Below are 19,361 nucleotides of genomic sequence, written 5' to 3' on the forward strand. Positions count from 1 at the left end.
TAGTCCAGTTATCTGAGTTATCATAAACCAGTGAGGAGAAGCCCTGCCTTCTTTTATGGTAACTGATGTGGGGTAAGAGTGAGAAAGAATGTGCAAAGGAACAATTTTCTTACTCTTCACAGAAAATAGGGTTCTAAGAGACTGCCTGGTTTAATCATTTCAGGACACAAAAAAATACTAGAGGTCATAGAAAAAGGCAATGTCTTCTAGCTACCAAGGCAAGAAGTCAAACTTACACTTCAGAGGTTGTAATGTAGTCTCTGGGGCAGCCAATATCAATTGATGTTCTAAGGTTGTTGGTTCCCACCTGGAACATCAATTTGGGAAGGAATGTGATCCCTTTTTTAACTGCATTGGCATAGCTGAGGCCCAAGCTCAAACTATCCAAGAAAGAAAGAAACCTGTGCAATTTCTAAGGGAGTTAGCATGAAAATAATCAGGATTTAAGCCTCATCTAATCTTCAGACACCACTAAGCTGAGTTAGATCCCTAGCTAAAGTCTGTGTCTGCCTGTTTCAGGAGTTGAATGCCCGATGGAGGTCCTTGCAGAGGCTGGCAGAGGAACAGCGCCAGCTGCTAGGCAGTGCCCATGCTGTCCAGATGTTTCACAGGTGAGAATTTTAACCTTGAAAAGCAGTGCTGCTCTAAAACTAACTTGAGAACCACTGATTCTAATTGCTATAGTAGAACCATAGCTACTAGCTTAACCCTTCTTCCTGGATAAAATAGGAAATCAGATGCTTCAGTAGTAGGTAGATATCTCATTGGGCATGTAGGCTACTCCAGACAACCAACTTCAATTTTCTCATACCTAGGCTTGGGCCCTGGTACATAATTAGCAGTTTATATATGTTTTCATGATAGTGAATGAAAACTGAAGTTGAAACAAGAGGTTTAAGTAATAACACATCTGAACTAGAAGTAGAGAGTAGAGGGAAACAAACATCACATTGACTCTAAAAGATGTTTTTTTTTTTTTTTTTTTATGTCTGATTGCCAAATCTCTATACTAAGAAACAGAATGCACAACTAAGTAAACAAACTGACAACCAAACACCTTTGCTGTGTAAAAATGCATTTTTGAATATTCAGAGAAAGGGAAACTGAGAGGCAGACAAGTCTTGTTATTTAAAATGGTGTAAGGTTGCCTTGAGAACCCCATGAACAGTATGAAAAGCCAAAATGATAGGATACTAAAAGAGAAACACCCCAGGTCGGTAAGTGCCCAATATGCTACTGGAGATCAGTAGAGAAATAACTCCAGAAAGAATGCAGGGATGGAGCCAAAGCAAAAACAATACCCAGATGTGGATGTGACTGGTGATAGAAGCAAGGTCTGATGCTGTACAGAGTAATAATGCATAGGAACCTGGAATGTTTGGTCCATGAATCGAGGCAAATTGGAAGTGGTCAAACAGGAGATGGCAAGAGTGAACGATAACATTCTAGGAATCAGCGAACTAAAATGGACTGGAATAGGTGAATTTAACTCAGATGACCATTATATATACTACTGTGGGAAGGAATCCCTTAGAAGAAATGGAGTAGCCATCATGGTCAACAAAAGAGTCCAAAATGCAGTATTTAGATGCAATCTCAAAAATGACAGAATGACCTCTGTTCGTTTCCAAGGCAAAGCATTCAATATCACGATAATCCAAGACTATGCCCCAACCAGTAATGCTGAAGAAGCTGACGTTGAATGATTCTATGAAGACCTACAAGACTTTTTAGAACTAACACCCAAAAAAGATGTCCTTTTCATTATAGGGGATTGGAATGCAAAGTAGGAAGTCAAGAAACACCTGGAGTAACAGGCAAATTTGGCCTTGGAGTACAGAATGAAGCAGGGCAAAGGATAATAGAGTTTTGCCAAGAGAACGTACTGGTAATAGCAAACACCCTCTTCCAACAACACAAGAGAAGACACTACACATGGACATCACCAGATGGTCAAAATCGAAATCAGGTTGATTATATTCTTTGCAGCCAAAGATGGAGAAGCTCTATACAGTCAGCAAAAACCAGACCAGAAGCTGAGTGTGGCTCAGATCATGAACTCCTTATTTCCAAAGTCAGACTGAAATTGAAGAAAGTAGGGAAAACCACTAGACCATTCACGCATGACCTAAATCAAATCCCTTATGATTATACAGTGGAAGTGAGAAATAGATTTAAGGGATGAGATCTGATAGAGAGAGTGCCTGATGAACTATGGACAGTGGTTTGGGACATTGTACAGGAGACAGGGATGAACCCATCCCCATGGAAAAGAAATTCAAAGAAGCAAAATGGCTGTCTGAGGAGGCCTTACAAATAGCTATGAAAAGAAGAGAAGCAAAAAGCAAAGGAGAAAAGGAAAGACATAGAATCTGAATGCAGAGTTCCAAAGAATAGCAAGAAGAGATAAGAAAGCCTTCTTCAGCGATCAATGCAAAGAAATAGAGGAAAACAACAGAATGGGAAAGACTAGAGATTTTGTCAAGAAAATTAGAGATACCAAGGGCACATTTCATACAAAGATTGACTCGATAAAGGACAGAAATGATATGGACCTAACAGAAGCAGAAGATATTAAGAAGAGATGGCAGGAATACACTGAAGAACTGTACAAAAAAGATCTTCATGGCCAAGATAATCACGATGGTGTGATCACTGACTAGAGCCAGATATCCTGGAATGTGAAGTCAAGTGGGCCTTAGAAAGCATCACTACGAACAAAACTAGTGGAGGTGATGGAATTCCAGGTGAGCTGTTTCAAATCCTGAAAGATGATGCTGTGAATGTGCTGCACTCAATATGCCAGCAAATTTGGAAAATGCAGCAGTGGCCACAGGACTGGAAAACATTAGTTTTCCTTCCAATCCCAAAGAAAGGCAATGCCAAAGAATGCTCAAACTACTGAACAACTGCACTCATCTCACACGCTAGTAAAGTAATGCTCAAAATTCTCCAAGCCAGGCTTCAGCAATATTTGAACCGTGAACTTCCAGATATTCAAGCTGGTTTTAGAAAAGGCAGAGGAACCAGACATCAAATGGCAACATCCACTGGATCATGGAAAAAGCAATAGAGTTCCAGAAAAACATCTATTTCTGCTTTATGGACTATGCCAAAGCTTTTGACTGTGTGGATCACAATAAACTGTATAAAAATCTGAAAGAGATGGGAATGCCAGACCACCTGACCTGCCTCTTGAGAAACCTGTATGTAGGTCAGGAAGCAACAGTTAGAACTGGACATAGAACAACAGACTAGTTTCAAATAGGACAAGGAGTATGTCAAGGCTGTATATTGTCACCTGCTTATTTAACTTATATGCAGAGTACATCAGGAGAAATGCTGGGCTGGAAGAAGCACAAGCTGGAACCAAGATTGCTGGGAGAAATATCAATAACCTCAGATATGCAGATGACACCACCCTTATGGCAGAAAGTGAAGAGGAACTCAAAAGCCTCTTGATGAAAGTGAAAGAGGAGAGTGAAAAAGTTGGCTTAAAGCTCAACATTCAGAAAACTAACATCATGGCATCTGGTCCCATCACTTCATGGCAAATAGATGGGGAAACAGTGTCAGATTTTATTTTTTGGGGCTCCAAAATCACTGCAGATGGTGATTGCAGCCATGAAATTAAAAGACACTTACTCCTTGAAAGGAAAATTATGACCAAACTAGATAGCATATTCAAAAGCAAAGACATTACTTTGCCAACAAAGGTCTGTCTAGTCAAGCCTATGGATTTTCAAGTGGTCTTGTATGGATGTGAGAGTTGGACTGTGAAGAAAGCTGAGTGCTGAAGAATTGATGTATTTGAACTGTGGTGTTGGAGAAGACTCTTGAGAGTCCCTTGGACTGCAAGGAGGTCAACCAGTCCATTCTAAAGGAGATCAGTCCTGGGATTTCTTTGGAAGGAATGATGCTAAAGCTGAAACTCCAGTATTTTGGCCACTTCATGCGAAGAATTGACTCATTGGAAAAGACCTTGATGCTGGGAGGGATTGGGGGCAGGAGAAGAAGGGGATGACAGAGGATGAGATGGCTGTATGGCATCACCGACTCAATGGATGTGAGTTTGAGTAAACTCCGGAAGTTGGTGATGGACAGGGAGGCCTGGCGTGCTGGAATTCATGGGATCACAAAGAGTCAGACATAACGGAGTGAGCGAACTAAAGGTTTTCCATGTTATTCCACAGTTAAGAATGTGCCTTTGCTATCAGGGCATTTGATTCAAATTTAGGGTCTGACTAAATGTATGGCTAGGGTACAATCTTGAGAAAATACCTAACCTATTTTTTTTTTTTTTTTTTGCTACTTAGCCTCTAAGCTTTAGTTTTCTCATATGTAAATGGGACTGGTAATAATAATTAGGCCTCAAGTCATTGTTGTAAAGATTAAATGAGCCTAAGTTCTAACACTTAGTTCTAACACATCCTTAAAAAAAGGATGATGATGGTGGTACTGATGACTACTACTGGTACATGAGCCCAGCTAGTCTGCCTCCAGTTTGTGTTATTATTCTTAAACTTTTTACCCTTATGCACCAGAGAAGCAGATGACACAAAGGAACAGATTGAGAAGAAGTGCCAGGCCCTCAATACTGCTGACCCTGGCTCAGACTTATTCAGTGTGCAGGCCCTTCAACGACAGCATGAAAACTTTGAAAGAGATCTCGTACCTCTGGGGGAAAAGGTGAGATGTGCCTTCAAGCTTTTCCAGCTCATTCCTCTTCACATCTACCCATATTAATGCCCTCTCCTTTGCTTTTATTATCCAGTCTCTTACTTTAGTTCTCTTTATCCTACTCCATTCTTGTTCTTTAACCCTGTCCCGAAAGCTAGTCTACCAAAAGGGCATGCCCAGGGCAATTTATGTGCAGGGAAATGGTTTTAATTTTTTTTAAAAGTGAAATACAGTTGATTTACAAGGTTGTGTTAATTACTGCTGTACAGCAAAGTGATTCAGTTTTATAAATATGTATAAATATATATATATATACATTTATATCCTTTTTATCTTCTTTTCTATTAAGGTTTATCATAGGATATTGAATATAGTTCTCTGTGATATACAGTGGACTTTACTGTTTATCCATTCTGTATATAAAAGCTTACACCTGATAACCCCACCTCCTTCTCTATTCCTCCCGCAATCCCCTCCTCCTTGGCAACCACAGGTCTGTTCTTTATGTCTATGACTCTGTTTCCATGTTATAGATGGGTTCATCTGCATCATATTTCAGATTCCACGTGTAAATGATATCATATGGTATTTGTCTTTCTCTTTCTGACATACTTCACTTAGTATGATAATCTCTAGTTGCTCCAAATGGCATTATTTCATTCCTTTTTATGGCTGAGTAATAGTCCATTATATGCGTATTATATCTTCTTTATCCATTTATCTGTCAATGAACATTTAGGTTGTTTTGTGTCTTGGCTATTGTAAAGAGTGCTGCTGTGAATATTGGGGTGTGTGTATCTTTTTGAATTCTAATTTTGTCTGAATATATGCCCGGGAGAGGGATTGCTGGATCATATGGCAATTCTATTTTTAGTTTTCTGAGGAATCTCCATACTGTTTTCTACAGTGGCTGCACCAAATAGCATTGAGGGAAAATATATTGTAAATGTTTGTGAGTTTGTGAGTTCCAAGTGACCAGAACTCTTCGTGAGTTCCAAGTGACTAGAATGTATAGCAGTTAGTTGGAGATCAGTAGTCTAAGATAAATAGGAGATGATCATACCTGGTATGACCAGACTTATGCCTGAGTGTGATGCAGAGCTTCCTTAGAAGGGATTGAAGAAGCTTAATCCTACTCTGGCCAAAAAAAATGAACTCTAAAGCTTGCCAAATACACTCTGGAATAACTCAGGGGGAGCATAGAACTTGCATTACCATAAAAACCAAAAAGAAGCACAGAAAATGTCTATATTAAAAAGATCTTCATATTAATTGACACTTGCCACCAACCAAGTCACTTAACCACCCTGCCCTATAGCCTTGTTTATTTGTTTATGCAAAGGTTTATTTTTAAATGTATGATAGATTCCAAGACAATACTTCATTCTTCCTATAGGTGGCAACAGATGGTATGTCAGAGAATACAAATGTTTAAATAGGAATGGAATTAAGGATTATCATTGCCTCAGGCACAAGGAACAGATTCCTTTTTGTAAGATTTCTTAATTCCACCTGTGGCCAGGGGACCCTTTCCCTGCAGCCTTTCCTGTTAGCTCCTCGAATTCCTTCTGCTCCTCCTGTTTCTGCTTGAATGCCTTATCTTCCTCTTTAATCTTCTTGACTTGCTCTTTGGGCTGCTTCAGGGGCTTCTTCTTGCCACCTTCACAGCCCAACATGATACCTGAGGCCTCTTCCCTGGACCTTACTACCAGAAGCAGCCTTCTAATCATAAAAAGAAGGATGGTCATGTCAAGAGTGATTACTTTGGGAATTATCATATGCATCAAAAGGGTTTCCACTATCATATAAAAAGTAGCAAGACCTCATTGATGTCTATTTGAGGAAGGAGCACCCTGAGGCTTGAAACTCTTTTGCTAGGATTCAGGTGTGACACCAAGCTGACTGTCAGTGCTCTTGACGCCCTAGGTGGAGGTACTGAGGGACACAGCAGATCGACTCAGTGAATCCCACCCAGATGCCACTGATGACCTGCAGAGCCAGCAGTTGAAGCTGAAGGAGGCCTGGGATGACTTGCAGGGGCTTACAAAGGATCGTAAGGAGAACCTACAGGAGGCCTTAAAATTCTACCAGTTCCTCAGCCAGGCCAGGTAAGGTTCCAGAGGCAGACTTCCACCAGGTGGAATTGGCAGGGTCCATGCCTGGCCCATAAATGGAGCTTCTAGGAGCTGTCTGGGTACAGGTGTTCTTCATTACCTGGTTTGGAGGGTACCTCTTGGTCCAGATTGTACCTTTGGTAAGGAACAAAATTCTCAGGTTCAATATTTCAAGCCATGAAATATTGAATTTTGGAAGAATATGAGGTTATCTAGGCCAATTAAGTATGCTTCTATGGAGTCTATACTATATAGAGAGTGCTATATGAGGAATTATAGAATATTGGGAGTTCCCAGAGGCACTAGTGGTAAAGAATGTGCCTGCCAATGCAGGAGACAAAGGAGATATGGATTTGATCCCTGGGTCAGGAAGATCCCCTGAAGGAGAAAATGGTAACCCACTCCAGTATTCTTGCTGGGAAAATCCCATGGACAGAGGAGCCTGGAGGGCTGCAGTCCATGGGGTCACACAGAGTCGGACATGACTGAGTACACACATGCATAGAATATGGGGAGATAGTCTATTGGAAAAGCAAAGAAGAATACATATAACCGTGGTAGAACATAGAACAGCCCCAAACACACATCCCAACAAATAGATGGAACTATATAAACAAAGGCATGAGAACAGGAAGGTATAGAATGCCCATGATGCAGAAACAGCTAGAGCCTGAGTTTTGTATGTTACAGGGGTGAGGAGAAATAGCAAGAGATAAATTCAGAAATGCTAAGCTCAAATCCTTTTTTAAATTAATTTTTTATTGGAGTTTAATTGTTTTTGATTGTTGGAGAAGTTTCACTGTTTTGGTAAACAGTTTAGACATGATCATGTTTTAGCAAATACACACTTTATCCGTGGAAAAATTTGCACACTCTGCCCCATCATATCAGCCTACATTTAGAATTGAGGGTTCAGGAAGTAACAGCTTGCAATGTAATATTTTTGAAGATAAAAGGGGGCGACTTTGGCAAATGATTGCAAGTGTTCTTGCCAATGCCCTCCCCAATTCAGCATCTCTGGAAAGTTATAGTGTTTCACATAGTATAAATAAATAGCATACATACTCACTCCTCCAAAGCATATATATGCCATATATCTCTGTTTATATAGCTTCTGCCTATACTTCAGATTCCATGTTAAATGCTGACTCTTTCCCTTTATGAAATATTCTTCAACATTGCAGAAGTAATATTAGCACTCTCAGAGCAACTCTAACACCTTATTTTATCTCTTCAGGACAGTCTTTCTTTTTAGGGTTTTTGAAAAAAAAATACCAGTCTCTATGTTTTGCTTGCTTTTTGTTTTCTTCTCTCAGTATAAAGTGTGAACTCCTAGAAGGCACAAATACATCTTTTTCACAATAAAACTTAGTTGTTTAAATAAGTGAATAAATGAGTTTGCAAAAGAAGAGGACTTTCTGCCCTACAGATACAGATTCCTATTTAATAAACAAGAGTAAGGGCACTCTTCATGAGATGCTGAATTTGACCATCATATATAATTTTTTAACTCAATGACATTTACCTTCTGGGACAGATGGACTTTATCCCTCCTTTTCTAATTTATTGACTTCTAAAAGAGTGGCAAATGACCCTGGTTTAATCAGCAGCAGAGAGTAAGTATGTTGTGTATGTGTGTGTGTGTGTGTGTGTGTGTGTGTGTGTGTGTATGTTGGGCAGAAGCATGTACTGGATTCGATTTGGAATAAGAGTAAGAAGAAACACATGCCTCACCTGAGATTCTATGCTAAGACAAATCTTTAAACCCAAAAATCCACTATAAAGGAGTAGGACATGTTAAAAGTAATGGAATATGTACCAGTCCAGGATTCCAGTGTCTGGGTTCTACTCCATCTGTCTGTTTCCAGTTTTAGCACATAGGCAAATCACTTACATTCTCTAGGCCAACTTCCTCATCTCCAAAGTAGAAGGAAAAGAATTCCCAGAATTCTACTCAAAATTATTGCAAGAATCAAAAGAGATAGTGTGTGAAGAAAATTTCAAATGCAACAGAATGCTATTATTAAGTTATACAGTGAAAACAACAAAGCTAAGATCTGTGAAGGCTATAAACCAGAAAGAAAATATAGATCTGGAAATGTTTTCTAGGGGAGAAAAAGTCCAAGGACAGACAATTTTATAGCAAGTTGCAAGGTTTCCTTGATTCAATTTCAGTATGCCATTTCTCTAGGGACTTACAGAATTGGATTAGTGGCATTGGTGGCATGGTTTCATCCCAGGAACTGGCTGAAGATTTAACTGGCACAGAGATCATGATAGAGCGGCATCAGGTATGGTGACAAAAGCCTTAGCCTCTGATCACATAACCTCGCAAACTTCCTGCATTTTGCAACTTTTGTGAGATGTCACTGGACTCACCAGTCTCTGATCCCTTTTTACCACAGGAGCATCGTGCTGACATGGAGGCCCAGGCTCCCGCCTTCCAGGCCTTTGAAGATTTTGGTACAGATCTTACAATCAGTGGGCACCGGGCCAGCCCCGAAATTGAAGAAAAGCTTCAAGCTGTTAGACTAGAGAGAGATGAGTTGGAGAGTGCTTGGGAACAACGCAAAAAGATGCTAGATCAGTGTCTGGAGTTGCAGGTACTGCAAATTCCCAATCGTTAAACAGGCTTAGCTGAGTCTGTTCCTTCTACGCAGTTTCACAGAGTTAATACAGGTGCTTATTTCACTGGAATTCCATTCCAAAATCATAAAGGTATCTCTTGATTATCTGACATTGCATTTTCTGCTTTGCATTTTCTGATCATTGTAGTGTTCTTTGCTCCTTATTCTTGTTAATGAAAAGCTAAACAAAATGGAGGTCAGTCCTAGGGCATGGGGCCCTGAAATTAAGTGGTTATAATTTATTGATATTTAAACTTACTTATTGATTGAAAGTTTTACTGATTGATTTTTATTGATTTTATTGTGTTCCTAGAAACACAAATCAGAGAAGGCAATGGCACCCCACTCCAGTACTCTTGCCTGGAAAATCCCATGGGTGGAGGAGCCTGGTAGGCTGCAGTCCACGGGGTCGCTAGGAGTCGGACACGACTGAGCAACTTCACTTTCACTTTTCACTTTCATGCATTGGAGAAGGAAATAGCAACCCACTCCAGTGTTCTTGCCTGGAGAACCCCAGGGACAGGGGAGCCTGGTGGGCTCCGTCTCTGGGGTCACACAGAGTCGGACACAACTGAAGTGACTTAGCAGCAGCAGCAGGAACACAAATATTAGTAAGATAGTGTCTATTTTCTAAAAGTAGTGAAATTAGACTTGTAGACAGATCATTGGAAAAGACCCTGATGCTGGGAGGGGTTGGGGGCAGGAGGAGAAGGGGATGACAGAGGATGAGATGGCTGGATGGCATCACCAACTCGATGCACATGAGTCTGACTGAACTCCGGGAGTTGGTGATGGACAGGGAGGCGTGGAGTGCTGTGATTCATGGAGTCGCAAAGAGTCGGACATGACTAAGCAACTGAACTGAACTGAACTGAGGCAAATCATTCTAATATATAAAATAATTACTGATAAAATGTGTGAATGTTTTGAGATTATAGCAGAGGGAGTGATTAATGCTCCTGAGGGAAGTGAGTGAAAATGTCACATGCTGTTCTGAAAAGCAGTCTTTGCCAGAGTCTTAAAGAAATAACCAGCCAGTTTTCACCAAGTGTGTGTGTGTGCGTGTGTGCGTGTGTGTGTGCATGCTCAGTAGCTCAGAGTGTCCAACTCTTTTGTGACCCCATGGACTGTAGCCCATGGGCTCCTCTGTCCATGGAATTGTCCAGGCAAGCATACTGGAGCAGGTTGCCATTTCCTACTCCAGGGGATCTTCTTGACCAAGGGATCAAACCCACATCTTTTGCATCTCCTGCATTGGCAGGTGGATACTTTACTACTGTGCCACATGGAAGCCCGTTTACCATGTCTAGGATATGGAAAATAGTACTGCAAGAATGGAGGAAAGCTTATATGAAAACATAAAACATGTTTTCAGAGAAGAGTAAAAGGTCCAAGATAGCCAAGGTTTATTGTGTGAATCTTTCTTGAAAGAATATTGATATCCTTTCAGATCAGGTCAGATCAGATCAGTCGCTCAGTCATGTCTGACTCTTTGCAACCCCATGAACCGCAGCACGCCAGGCCTCCCTGTCCATCACCAACTCCCGGAGTTCACTCAGACTCATGTCCATCGAGTCAGTGATGCCATCCAGCCATCTCATCCTCTGTCATCCCCTTCTCCTCTTGCCCCTAATCCCTCCCAGCATCAGAGTCTTTTCCAAGAGTCAACTCTTCTCATGAGGTAGCCAAAGTACTGGAGTTTCAGCTTTAGCATCCTTTACAGGGTCCCTATTATCAGTATCATGGGAGAGGTGGGAGATCATTTCCTCTGTCTGCCTGGAATGAACATACCATATACATTTAATTTTAACCCCCATAGTTGTTCCGAGGGAACTGTGATCAGGCTGAGAGCTGGATGGTGGCACGTGAGAATGATCTAAGGTCGGATGATAAGGGGTCCTTAGACACTCTGGAGGCCTTGATGAAGAAACGTGACGATTTGGACAAAGCGATTACTGACCAGGTAATAACAGCTAATACAAGAATTCCAATAATAACTATTAGTAATAATGACAGAAATCCTGAACATGTATGTGGTTTTATGATTTGCATGTATTTTAATTCCCATTTGCTTTTTACATAAACTCTGAGGTAGGCCGGCAACATAGTGGCTTAGTCTTAGCCAAGGTGCAAAAGCTATTTTATATGCTATCCAACATCCCATTCAATGCAGGAATCACTTTCTACAATGACCAAGAGAAGTGTCTGTTCTATAGGGAAATCGGCACCACACATGTAGTCCACCTCAGTATCACTATTGATGTTTCTCTTCTTGTTGAGTTAAAAGCCACCTCCCTTTAAGGCATTTACCTTTTGGCTTTGGTTTTGTTGCCCTTCATGAAGCCACAAAGGATATATCTCTCCTTTTCTAGGAGGAAGTCAGATTGCACCAAGAGCCTAATTTCTGGGTCTCTGGGCTTTTTCTCTTTCCTTTATCTAGGATAATAGAATCGCTGAACTAGATCTTTTTGCTGAACGACTCATATCTGAAGACCACTATGCCAAGGAAGAGATTGCTGCTCGGAACCAACGGATACTAGACAGGTCAGTATTGAGCAGTTGTTTTGTGAGCTATAGGAAGATATAGGAGCTTTCCTTGTGGCTCAGCTGGTAAAAAAAAATCTGCCTACAATGCAGGAGATCTGGGTTAGATCCCCTGGAGAAGATACCCTGAAGAAGAGATAGGCTACCCACTCCAGTATTCTGGCCTGGAGAATTCCATGGACTGTATAGTCCGTGGGGTTGCAAAGAGTCAGATACAACTGAGTGACATGCACTCACTTACTCACTCAGGAAGATATAGAAAAGTGACTACTTTACTAGAATTGAGGATGGAGATAATACTTTGAGTTCTCATTTCTGTGCTGTGCTCTTCTAAGCTGCTTCAGTTATGTCTGACTCTTTGCAACCCTGTGGCCTATAGCCCACCAGGCTCCTCTGTTCATGGGATTCTCCAGGCAAGAACACTGGAGTGGGTTGCCGTGCCTTCCTTTAGGGAATCTTCCTGACCCAGGGATCTAACTCTCATCTCTTACATCTCCTGCATTGGTAGGTAGGTTCTTTACCACTAGTGCCACTTGGGAAGCCCATATATGACATATAAGTGTTCAAATAATGAGAATGAGAAGATAAAGTGCAGATAAGCAAATAGGGAGATTCATGGATATGGCATCAAGGCTTGGTGGAAAGATAGAGGGCAGAGAATAATCTAGTTCTGACTTTCAGATGGAGGATTCTCAAAGAACAGCTGACTGCTGAGCGGATGAAACTTGGAGACTATGCTGACCTAAAACAATTCTACCATGACTTCAAGGACCAAGAAGAATGGATCAGTGAGATGCTGCCCATAGCCTGTGATGAATCCTATAAAGATCCCACCAATATTCAGGTAAGTTCAAAGTAAGAATCTTGGAAAACTTCAACATACTCAGACTGATGAACGAATGGTCACCTTCTAACGTGGAAAACTTCCTTACTGTTCAGACTGTCGTCCCTGCCTTCAGGGATTTCTGAGTCTAACGTGGAGGGAGTTCTTCCCAAGAATTGGATGGTATGGTGAGGGAGGTGGGAGGGGGGTTCAGGATGGGGAACACGTGTACACCCGTGGTGGATGCATGTTGATATATGGCAAAACCAATACAATATTGTAAAGTAAAAAAAATAATAAGAAGAAGAAAAAAAAGAATGAATTAAGAATCCTTAATTTTTCCTTTTAAACAGAATTTATCTCATCTTATTTTCTAAATTAGATGGTAATTTAGATTCTGCTTTCCCTTCAGAGAAAATATCTGAAGCACAAGGCCTTTGAAGATGAGGTCAATAGCCGAGCTGAGCAGGTGGAAGGAGTCATTATTTTAGGGAACACTCTGGTTGAGCGGAGGGCATGCGATGGTAATGAAGAGTCTGTGAAGGTGGGTTCTGCTTACAATGGGCTTTGGGCTATCATAGGAAGAGAAATCTTTTATACCCTTTTGGTGTTTCCATGTGTAGGAATATGGAATATATTCTGTTAATGGTCTTCCCTTTGTTTTTTTTCACAAAAGAGGAGGAAAATATGTTGTTTTGGGATTCCCTGATAGCTCAGTTGGTAAAGACTCCATCTGCAATGCACGAGACCCCAGTTCAATTTCTGGGTTGGAATGATCTTCTGGAGAAGGGATAGGCTACCCACTCCAGTATTCTAGAGCTTCCCTTTTGGCTCAGCTGGTAAAGAATCCGCCTGCAATGAGGGACACCTGGGTTGGATCCCTGGATGGGGACGATCCCCTGGAGAGGGGATAGGCTACCCACTCCAGTATTCTGGCCTGGAGAATTCCATGGACTGTATAGTCCTTGGCATCACAAAGAGTCGGACACGACTGAGAGACTTGCACTTTCAGACCTTATCACTCCCATCATACTCAGCATCTTGACCTCCAAGACAGCTTTAGACTTAATTCCTATGTGTTATCATGCTTGCTTATATTTTATGTCCCTACCACCAAGAGTTTTGGCATTTAGGCAATCAGTTTCTGTAATCAGTCCAGAACTCTTTCTTCAAAATTTCTGTAAACACCTACTGTTGCTTTCCCAGATTTAAACCAGCGTAAACAATTATGATTTAAAATATATGACCTTCAACTACTGGAAGATTTTGGCTAGACTCAAACTCCAGAGCCTCCCTACATTATCCTTTCAATTTGTCACAGGACCCTAAATACCATAATGACCCCTCAATTCCAAAGAGGGGGCTGTGATCAAGTAGGGCTTCCCTGGTGGATCAGACAATAAAGAATCTGCCAGCAATGCAGGAGACCTGGATTTAAACCCTGGGGTTGGGAAGATCCCCTGGAGGAGGGCATGGGAATCCACTCCAGTATTGTTGCCTGGGAAATCCTATGGACAGAGGAGGCTGGTGGGCTGCAGTTCATGGGGTCTGCAAAGAGTCAGACGTGACTGAATGACTAACACGCACAGGATCAAGTAGAAGAGTTGGAGAAAAACTGGAACTACTTGCTTGCGGTAACAATTGACAAAGGAGAGAAGCTCGATGAAGCTAGTCGCCAGCAGAGGTTCAACACAGGCATCCGGGACTTTGACTTCTGGCTCTCAGAGGTATTTATACCTGGAAATGGTGTGGGCATGGGAGTTTAATACATGAGCAATTTCCTTGACTTTTCTTGGGAAAAGTTTGGGGACATGGTTGTGAATCTTGTTCTCCTTAAAGACAGTTTTCATCTGGCAGCTGTATTGCTTACCTTTCCATTTCCAGGCAGAGACACTGCTGACCATGAAGGATCAGGCCAGGGATCTGGCTTCAGCAGGAAACTTGCTCAAGAAACATCAGCTACTGGAAACAGAGATGTTGGCTAGACAGGTAAGTAGTATTAGAATTATACTCTTCTGGCCAGAACAGAAATGTTGGTGACTTTTCACTTTCCTGTCTCAGGAGTCCATTTGAGAACACAGCTTTGCAAAGCTTAGCTTAGTATTCTCAACCAGCAGTCATTATAATCAGGTCAAATCCATAGACTTCAGAGCTGTTAACTTTATTATCATTAAATCATAGATTCTAAGATTCCAATAAAATGTGAAAGTAAAACTGTTAGTCACTCAATCATGTCTGACTCTTTAAGACCCCATGGACTGTAGCCTACCAGGCTCCTCTCTCCATGGAATTTTCCAGGCAAGAATACTGGAGTCAGATTCTAAGAAGTAGATCCTAAAAATGGTCTTGTTTACATTTTAACCATGCATATAAACTCACTCTCTTCCAAAGCTGATATATTTGATCTGGCATTTTAAAGAAAATAAAAGTTTATTTTTCAGAACTACTAAAAAAAATCAGATGGGAGCACGTGCAAGGCAGTTGAACTATATGTACATTGTGAAAGTTCTATGGAGCATTTCAGTTGTATCCTAATGTCAAGCAGAGAGGTGTCCTGTGAGCTATGATAAACATTCAGAGAGGTGTTAATTTCACATTGATGGATTTTGTATCATCAGCTTTATTTGGTAACACAGACACAGAAAGAACATGATGTCAAAGGTTTTCTTAGTTTCAGGACTTGATGATATTCTCTTGAACATCACTAGGGGGCAGACTTGGAATGCAAATAGACAGAAGAGGCTGGCTGTGTTCTGAATGTGACTAGCCTGAGAACGTTGCCAAAAGAGAATCTTGGACATTTCAGTCACTCAGCCTGTGTCATATTCAGCACTGTGAAAAGATAACCCTGTTTGGAGACACAGTGCTTGTTCACCAAGGTCTTATTTTCCGTATGGAGAGAGGAAGAAAACACAAGGGAAAACATCAGAAGGCCAAATACACAGTTCCAACAAAGTAGCCATGCTATCTACAATGTCCGTAGTCTTGCCCTTATCCAAACTGAGTTAAAAGAGCATAAGGCCAAATTCATTATCTTCAAAAATGATCTATTTTCCACAGTCTTTGAATCTGAACTAGCAGTGTTTAAAGGTCTACTTAATACCTGCTGCTACTGCTACTGCTAAGTTGTTTCAGTCGTGTTCGACTCTGTGCGACCCCATAGACTGCAGCCCACGAAGCTCCCCCGTCCCTGGGATTCTCCAGGCATGAACACTGGAGTGGGTTGCCATTTCCTTCTCCAATGCATGAAAGTGGAAAGTGAAAGTGAAATCTCTCAGTCATGTCCGACTCTTCTCGACCCCATGGACTGCAGCCTACCAGGCTTCTCCATCCATGGGATTTTCTGGGCAACAGTACTAGAGTGGGGTGCCATTGCCTTCTCCCACTTAATACCTATACTACACTAATCATTGAGGACACTTGGGCTTTCTAGGATGCACTCCAGGACCTGAACACATTGGCTACAGATCTGATCTGCAGTGGAACTTTCAATACTGACCAGATTGTGGAGAAAAGGGATAATGTCAACGAGCGCTTTCTGAATGTCAAGGAATTGGCGGCTGAGCATCATGAGAAACTGAAAGAGTCATATGCCTTGTTCCAGTTCTTCCAGGACCTAGATGATGAAGAGTTCTGGATAGAGTATGTACTGACACCTCACATTGCGTGGATAGTCCAGGAAAATAGATAATCCACCAAACATGTTCTTACTTGATGCTGAAATGAAATAAGTAAAATGAACGTTGGTTTTATTTTTATCAGTTTTTTTCACTATAGGTACACAGAAGAAGACAGGCATGAAGGGACTGAGGAGAAGTTCACATACATTCTGGGAAGAAAATTAAGGAGCTGTATATGTTTGTTTTTTAGACTTCCCATAGCTCAAACGATAAAGAATCTGCCTGAGATGCAGGAAACCAGGGTTTGATCCCCGGGCTGGGAAGATCTTCTGGAGAAGGAAATGGCAACCCACTCCAGTATTCTTGCCTGGAGAATTCCATGGACAGAGGAGCCTGGTGGGCTACAGTCCATGTGATTGCACAGAATCAGACACGACAGAGTGACTAACACACATATGTTTGTTTTTAGATAGTTCATATGTGTTAAGTCCTCTGTCCATGAGATTCTCCAGACAAGAATGCTGGAGTTTGCTATTTCCTTTTGCAGGGGATCTTCCTGACTCAGGGACCAAACCCATGTCTCTTATGTCTCCTGCATCGGCAGATGGATTCTTTACCACTATGGCCACCTGGAAAACCAGATAGTTCATAGAATGTGTAATGCCCATTCTGAATTAGATAACTGAGCATTTACAGCTTATTGGACTGCTTATTATCATGATTCTTTCTGTGTCTTGCGTTATCTAATATGCAACTGAACTCGACACTGGCAGAAAATGTTACATAGTACCTGTGCTTTGTGCTTAGTCATGACAGATTCTTTATGACCCTGTGGACTGTAGCCATCCAGGCTCCTCTGCCCATGGGGATTCTCCAGGCAAGAATACTGGAGTGGGTTGCCATGCCCTCCCCAGGGGATCTTCCCAACCCAGGGATCGAAACCAGGTATCCCACATTGCACGTGGATTCTTTACCATCTGAGCCACCAGGGAAGCCCAAGAATACTGGAGTGGATAGCCCATCCTTTCTCCAGGGGATCTTCCCAACCCAGGGATTGAACTGAGGTCTCTGCCATTGCAGGCAGATTCTTTACCGACTGAGCCACCAGAGAAGCCTACATAGCACTTGCTATGGTATTATCGCTGATTCTTCAGTTCATTTCAGTTCAGTCGCTCAGTCGTGTCTAACTCTTTGTGACCCATGGACCACAGCATGCCAAGCCTCCCTGTCCATCACCAACTCCTAGAATTTACTCAAACTCATGTCCAGTGAGTCAGCAATGCCATTCGACTATCTCATGCTCTGGCGTCCCCTTCTTCTCCTGCTTTCAATCTTTCCCAGCATCAGGGTCTTTTCAAATGAGTCAGCTCTTCACATCAGATGGCCAAACTATTGGAGTTTCAGCTTCAATATCAGTCCTTCCAATGAATATTCAGGACTGATTTCCTTTAGGATGGACTGATTGGATCATCTTGCAGTCCAAGGGACTCTTAAGAGTCTTCTCCAACACCACAATTCAAAAGCATCAATTTTTTGGCACTCAGCTTTCTTCACGGTCCAACTATCACATCCATACATGACTACTGGAAAAACCATAGCCTTGACTAGACGGACCTTTGTTGGCAATGTCTCTGCTTTTTAATATGCTGTCTAGGTTGGTCATAACTTTCCTTCCAAGAAGTAAGTGTCTTTTAATTTAATGGTTGCAATCGCTATCTGCAGTGATTTTGGACCCCTCAAAAATAAAGTCTGTCACTGATTCCCCATCTATTTGCCATGAAGTGAAGGGACCAGATGCCATGATCTTAGTTTTCTGAATGTTGAGCTTTAAGCCAACTTTTTAACTGTCCTCTTTCACTTTCATCAAGAGGGCTCTATAGTTCTTCTTCACTTTCTGCCATAAGGGATGTGTCATCTGCATATCTGAGGTTATTGATATTTCTCCCAGCAATCTTTATTCCAGCTTGTGCTTCATCCAGTCCAGTGTTTCTCATGATGTACTCTGCATATAAGTTAAATAAGCAGGGTGACAACATACAGCCTTGACATACTCCTTTTCCTATTTGGAACCAGTCTGTTGTTCCATGTCCAGTTCTAACTGTTGCTTCCTGACCTGCATACAGATTTCTCAAGAGGCAGGTCAGATAGTCTGGTATTCCCATCTCTTTCAGAGTTTTCCATAGTTTATTGTGATCCACACAGTCAAAGGCTTTGGGATAGTCAATAAGGCAGAAATATATATTTTTTCTGGAACTCTCTTGCTTTTTTAAAATTTTTTTTTTAATTTTTTTTTCTCTTGCTTTTTTGATGATCCAGCAGATGTTGGTAATTTGATCTCTGGTTCCTCTGCCTTTTCTAAAACCAGCTTGAACATCTGGAAGTTCACGGTTCACGTATTGCTGAAGCCTGGCTTGGAGAATTTTGAGCATTACTTTACTAGCGTGTGAGATGAGTGCAGTTCTGTGGTTGAGCATTCTTTGGCATTGTCTTTCTCTGGGATTGGAATGAAAACTGACCTTTTCCAGTCCTGTGGCCACTGCTGACTTTTCCAAATTTGCTGGCATATTGAGTGTAGCACTTTCACAGCATCATCTTTTAGGATTTGAAATAGTTCAACTGGAATTCCATCACCTCCACTAGCTTTGTTCGTAGTGATGCTTTCTAAGGCCCACTTGACTTCACATTCCAGGATGTCTGGCTCTAGGTGAGTGATCACACCATTGTGGTTATTTGGGTCATGAAAATCTTTTTTGTACGGTTCTTCTGTGTATTCTTGTCATCTCTTCTTAATATCTTCTGCTTCTGTTAGGTTCATACTATTTCTGTCCTTTATTGAGCCCATCTTTGCATGAACGCGTCCCTTGGTATCTCTAATTTTCTTGAAGAATGCTCAACCACACAACTGCACTCATCTCATTTGTCTTATTTCTCCCCTGGTTCATCATGTTCATTT

General features: G+C 41.5%; 1 protein-coding gene across 1 annotated transcript in view; it reads left to right on the forward strand.

The window, feature by feature from the left end:
• The window catches only part of SPTA1 (spectrin alpha, erythrocytic 1), an 86,687-nt gene that overhangs the window by 48,108 nt on the left and 19,218 nt on the right, over positions 1-19,361 (forward strand). Inside the window, exons 24-35 of the mRNA XM_070780490.1 lie at positions 520-611; positions 4,545-4,689; positions 6,607-6,788; positions 8,986-9,085; positions 9,200-9,397; positions 11,241-11,384; positions 11,862-11,965; positions 12,647-12,809; positions 13,201-13,332; positions 14,378-14,515; positions 14,673-14,777; positions 16,222-16,430. Coding sequence (XP_070636591.1) covers positions 520-611; positions 4,545-4,689; positions 6,607-6,788; positions 8,986-9,085; positions 9,200-9,397; positions 11,241-11,384; positions 11,862-11,965; positions 12,647-12,809; positions 13,201-13,332; positions 14,378-14,515; positions 14,673-14,777; positions 16,222-16,430 — 1,712 coding nt within the window. The remainder of the gene's footprint in view (positions 1-519; positions 612-4,544; positions 4,690-6,606; positions 6,789-8,985; positions 9,086-9,199; positions 9,398-11,240; positions 11,385-11,861; positions 11,966-12,646; positions 12,810-13,200; positions 13,333-14,377; positions 14,516-14,672; positions 14,778-16,221; positions 16,431-19,361) is intronic.

Source organism: Bos indicus, chromosome 3 (assembly GCF_029378745.1).
Source record: "Bos indicus isolate NIAB-ARS_2022 breed Sahiwal x Tharparkar chromosome 3, NIAB-ARS_B.indTharparkar_mat_pri_1.0, whole genome shotgun sequence".
Classification (NCBI taxonomy): Eukaryota; Metazoa; Chordata; class Mammalia; order Artiodactyla; family Bovidae; genus Bos; species Bos indicus.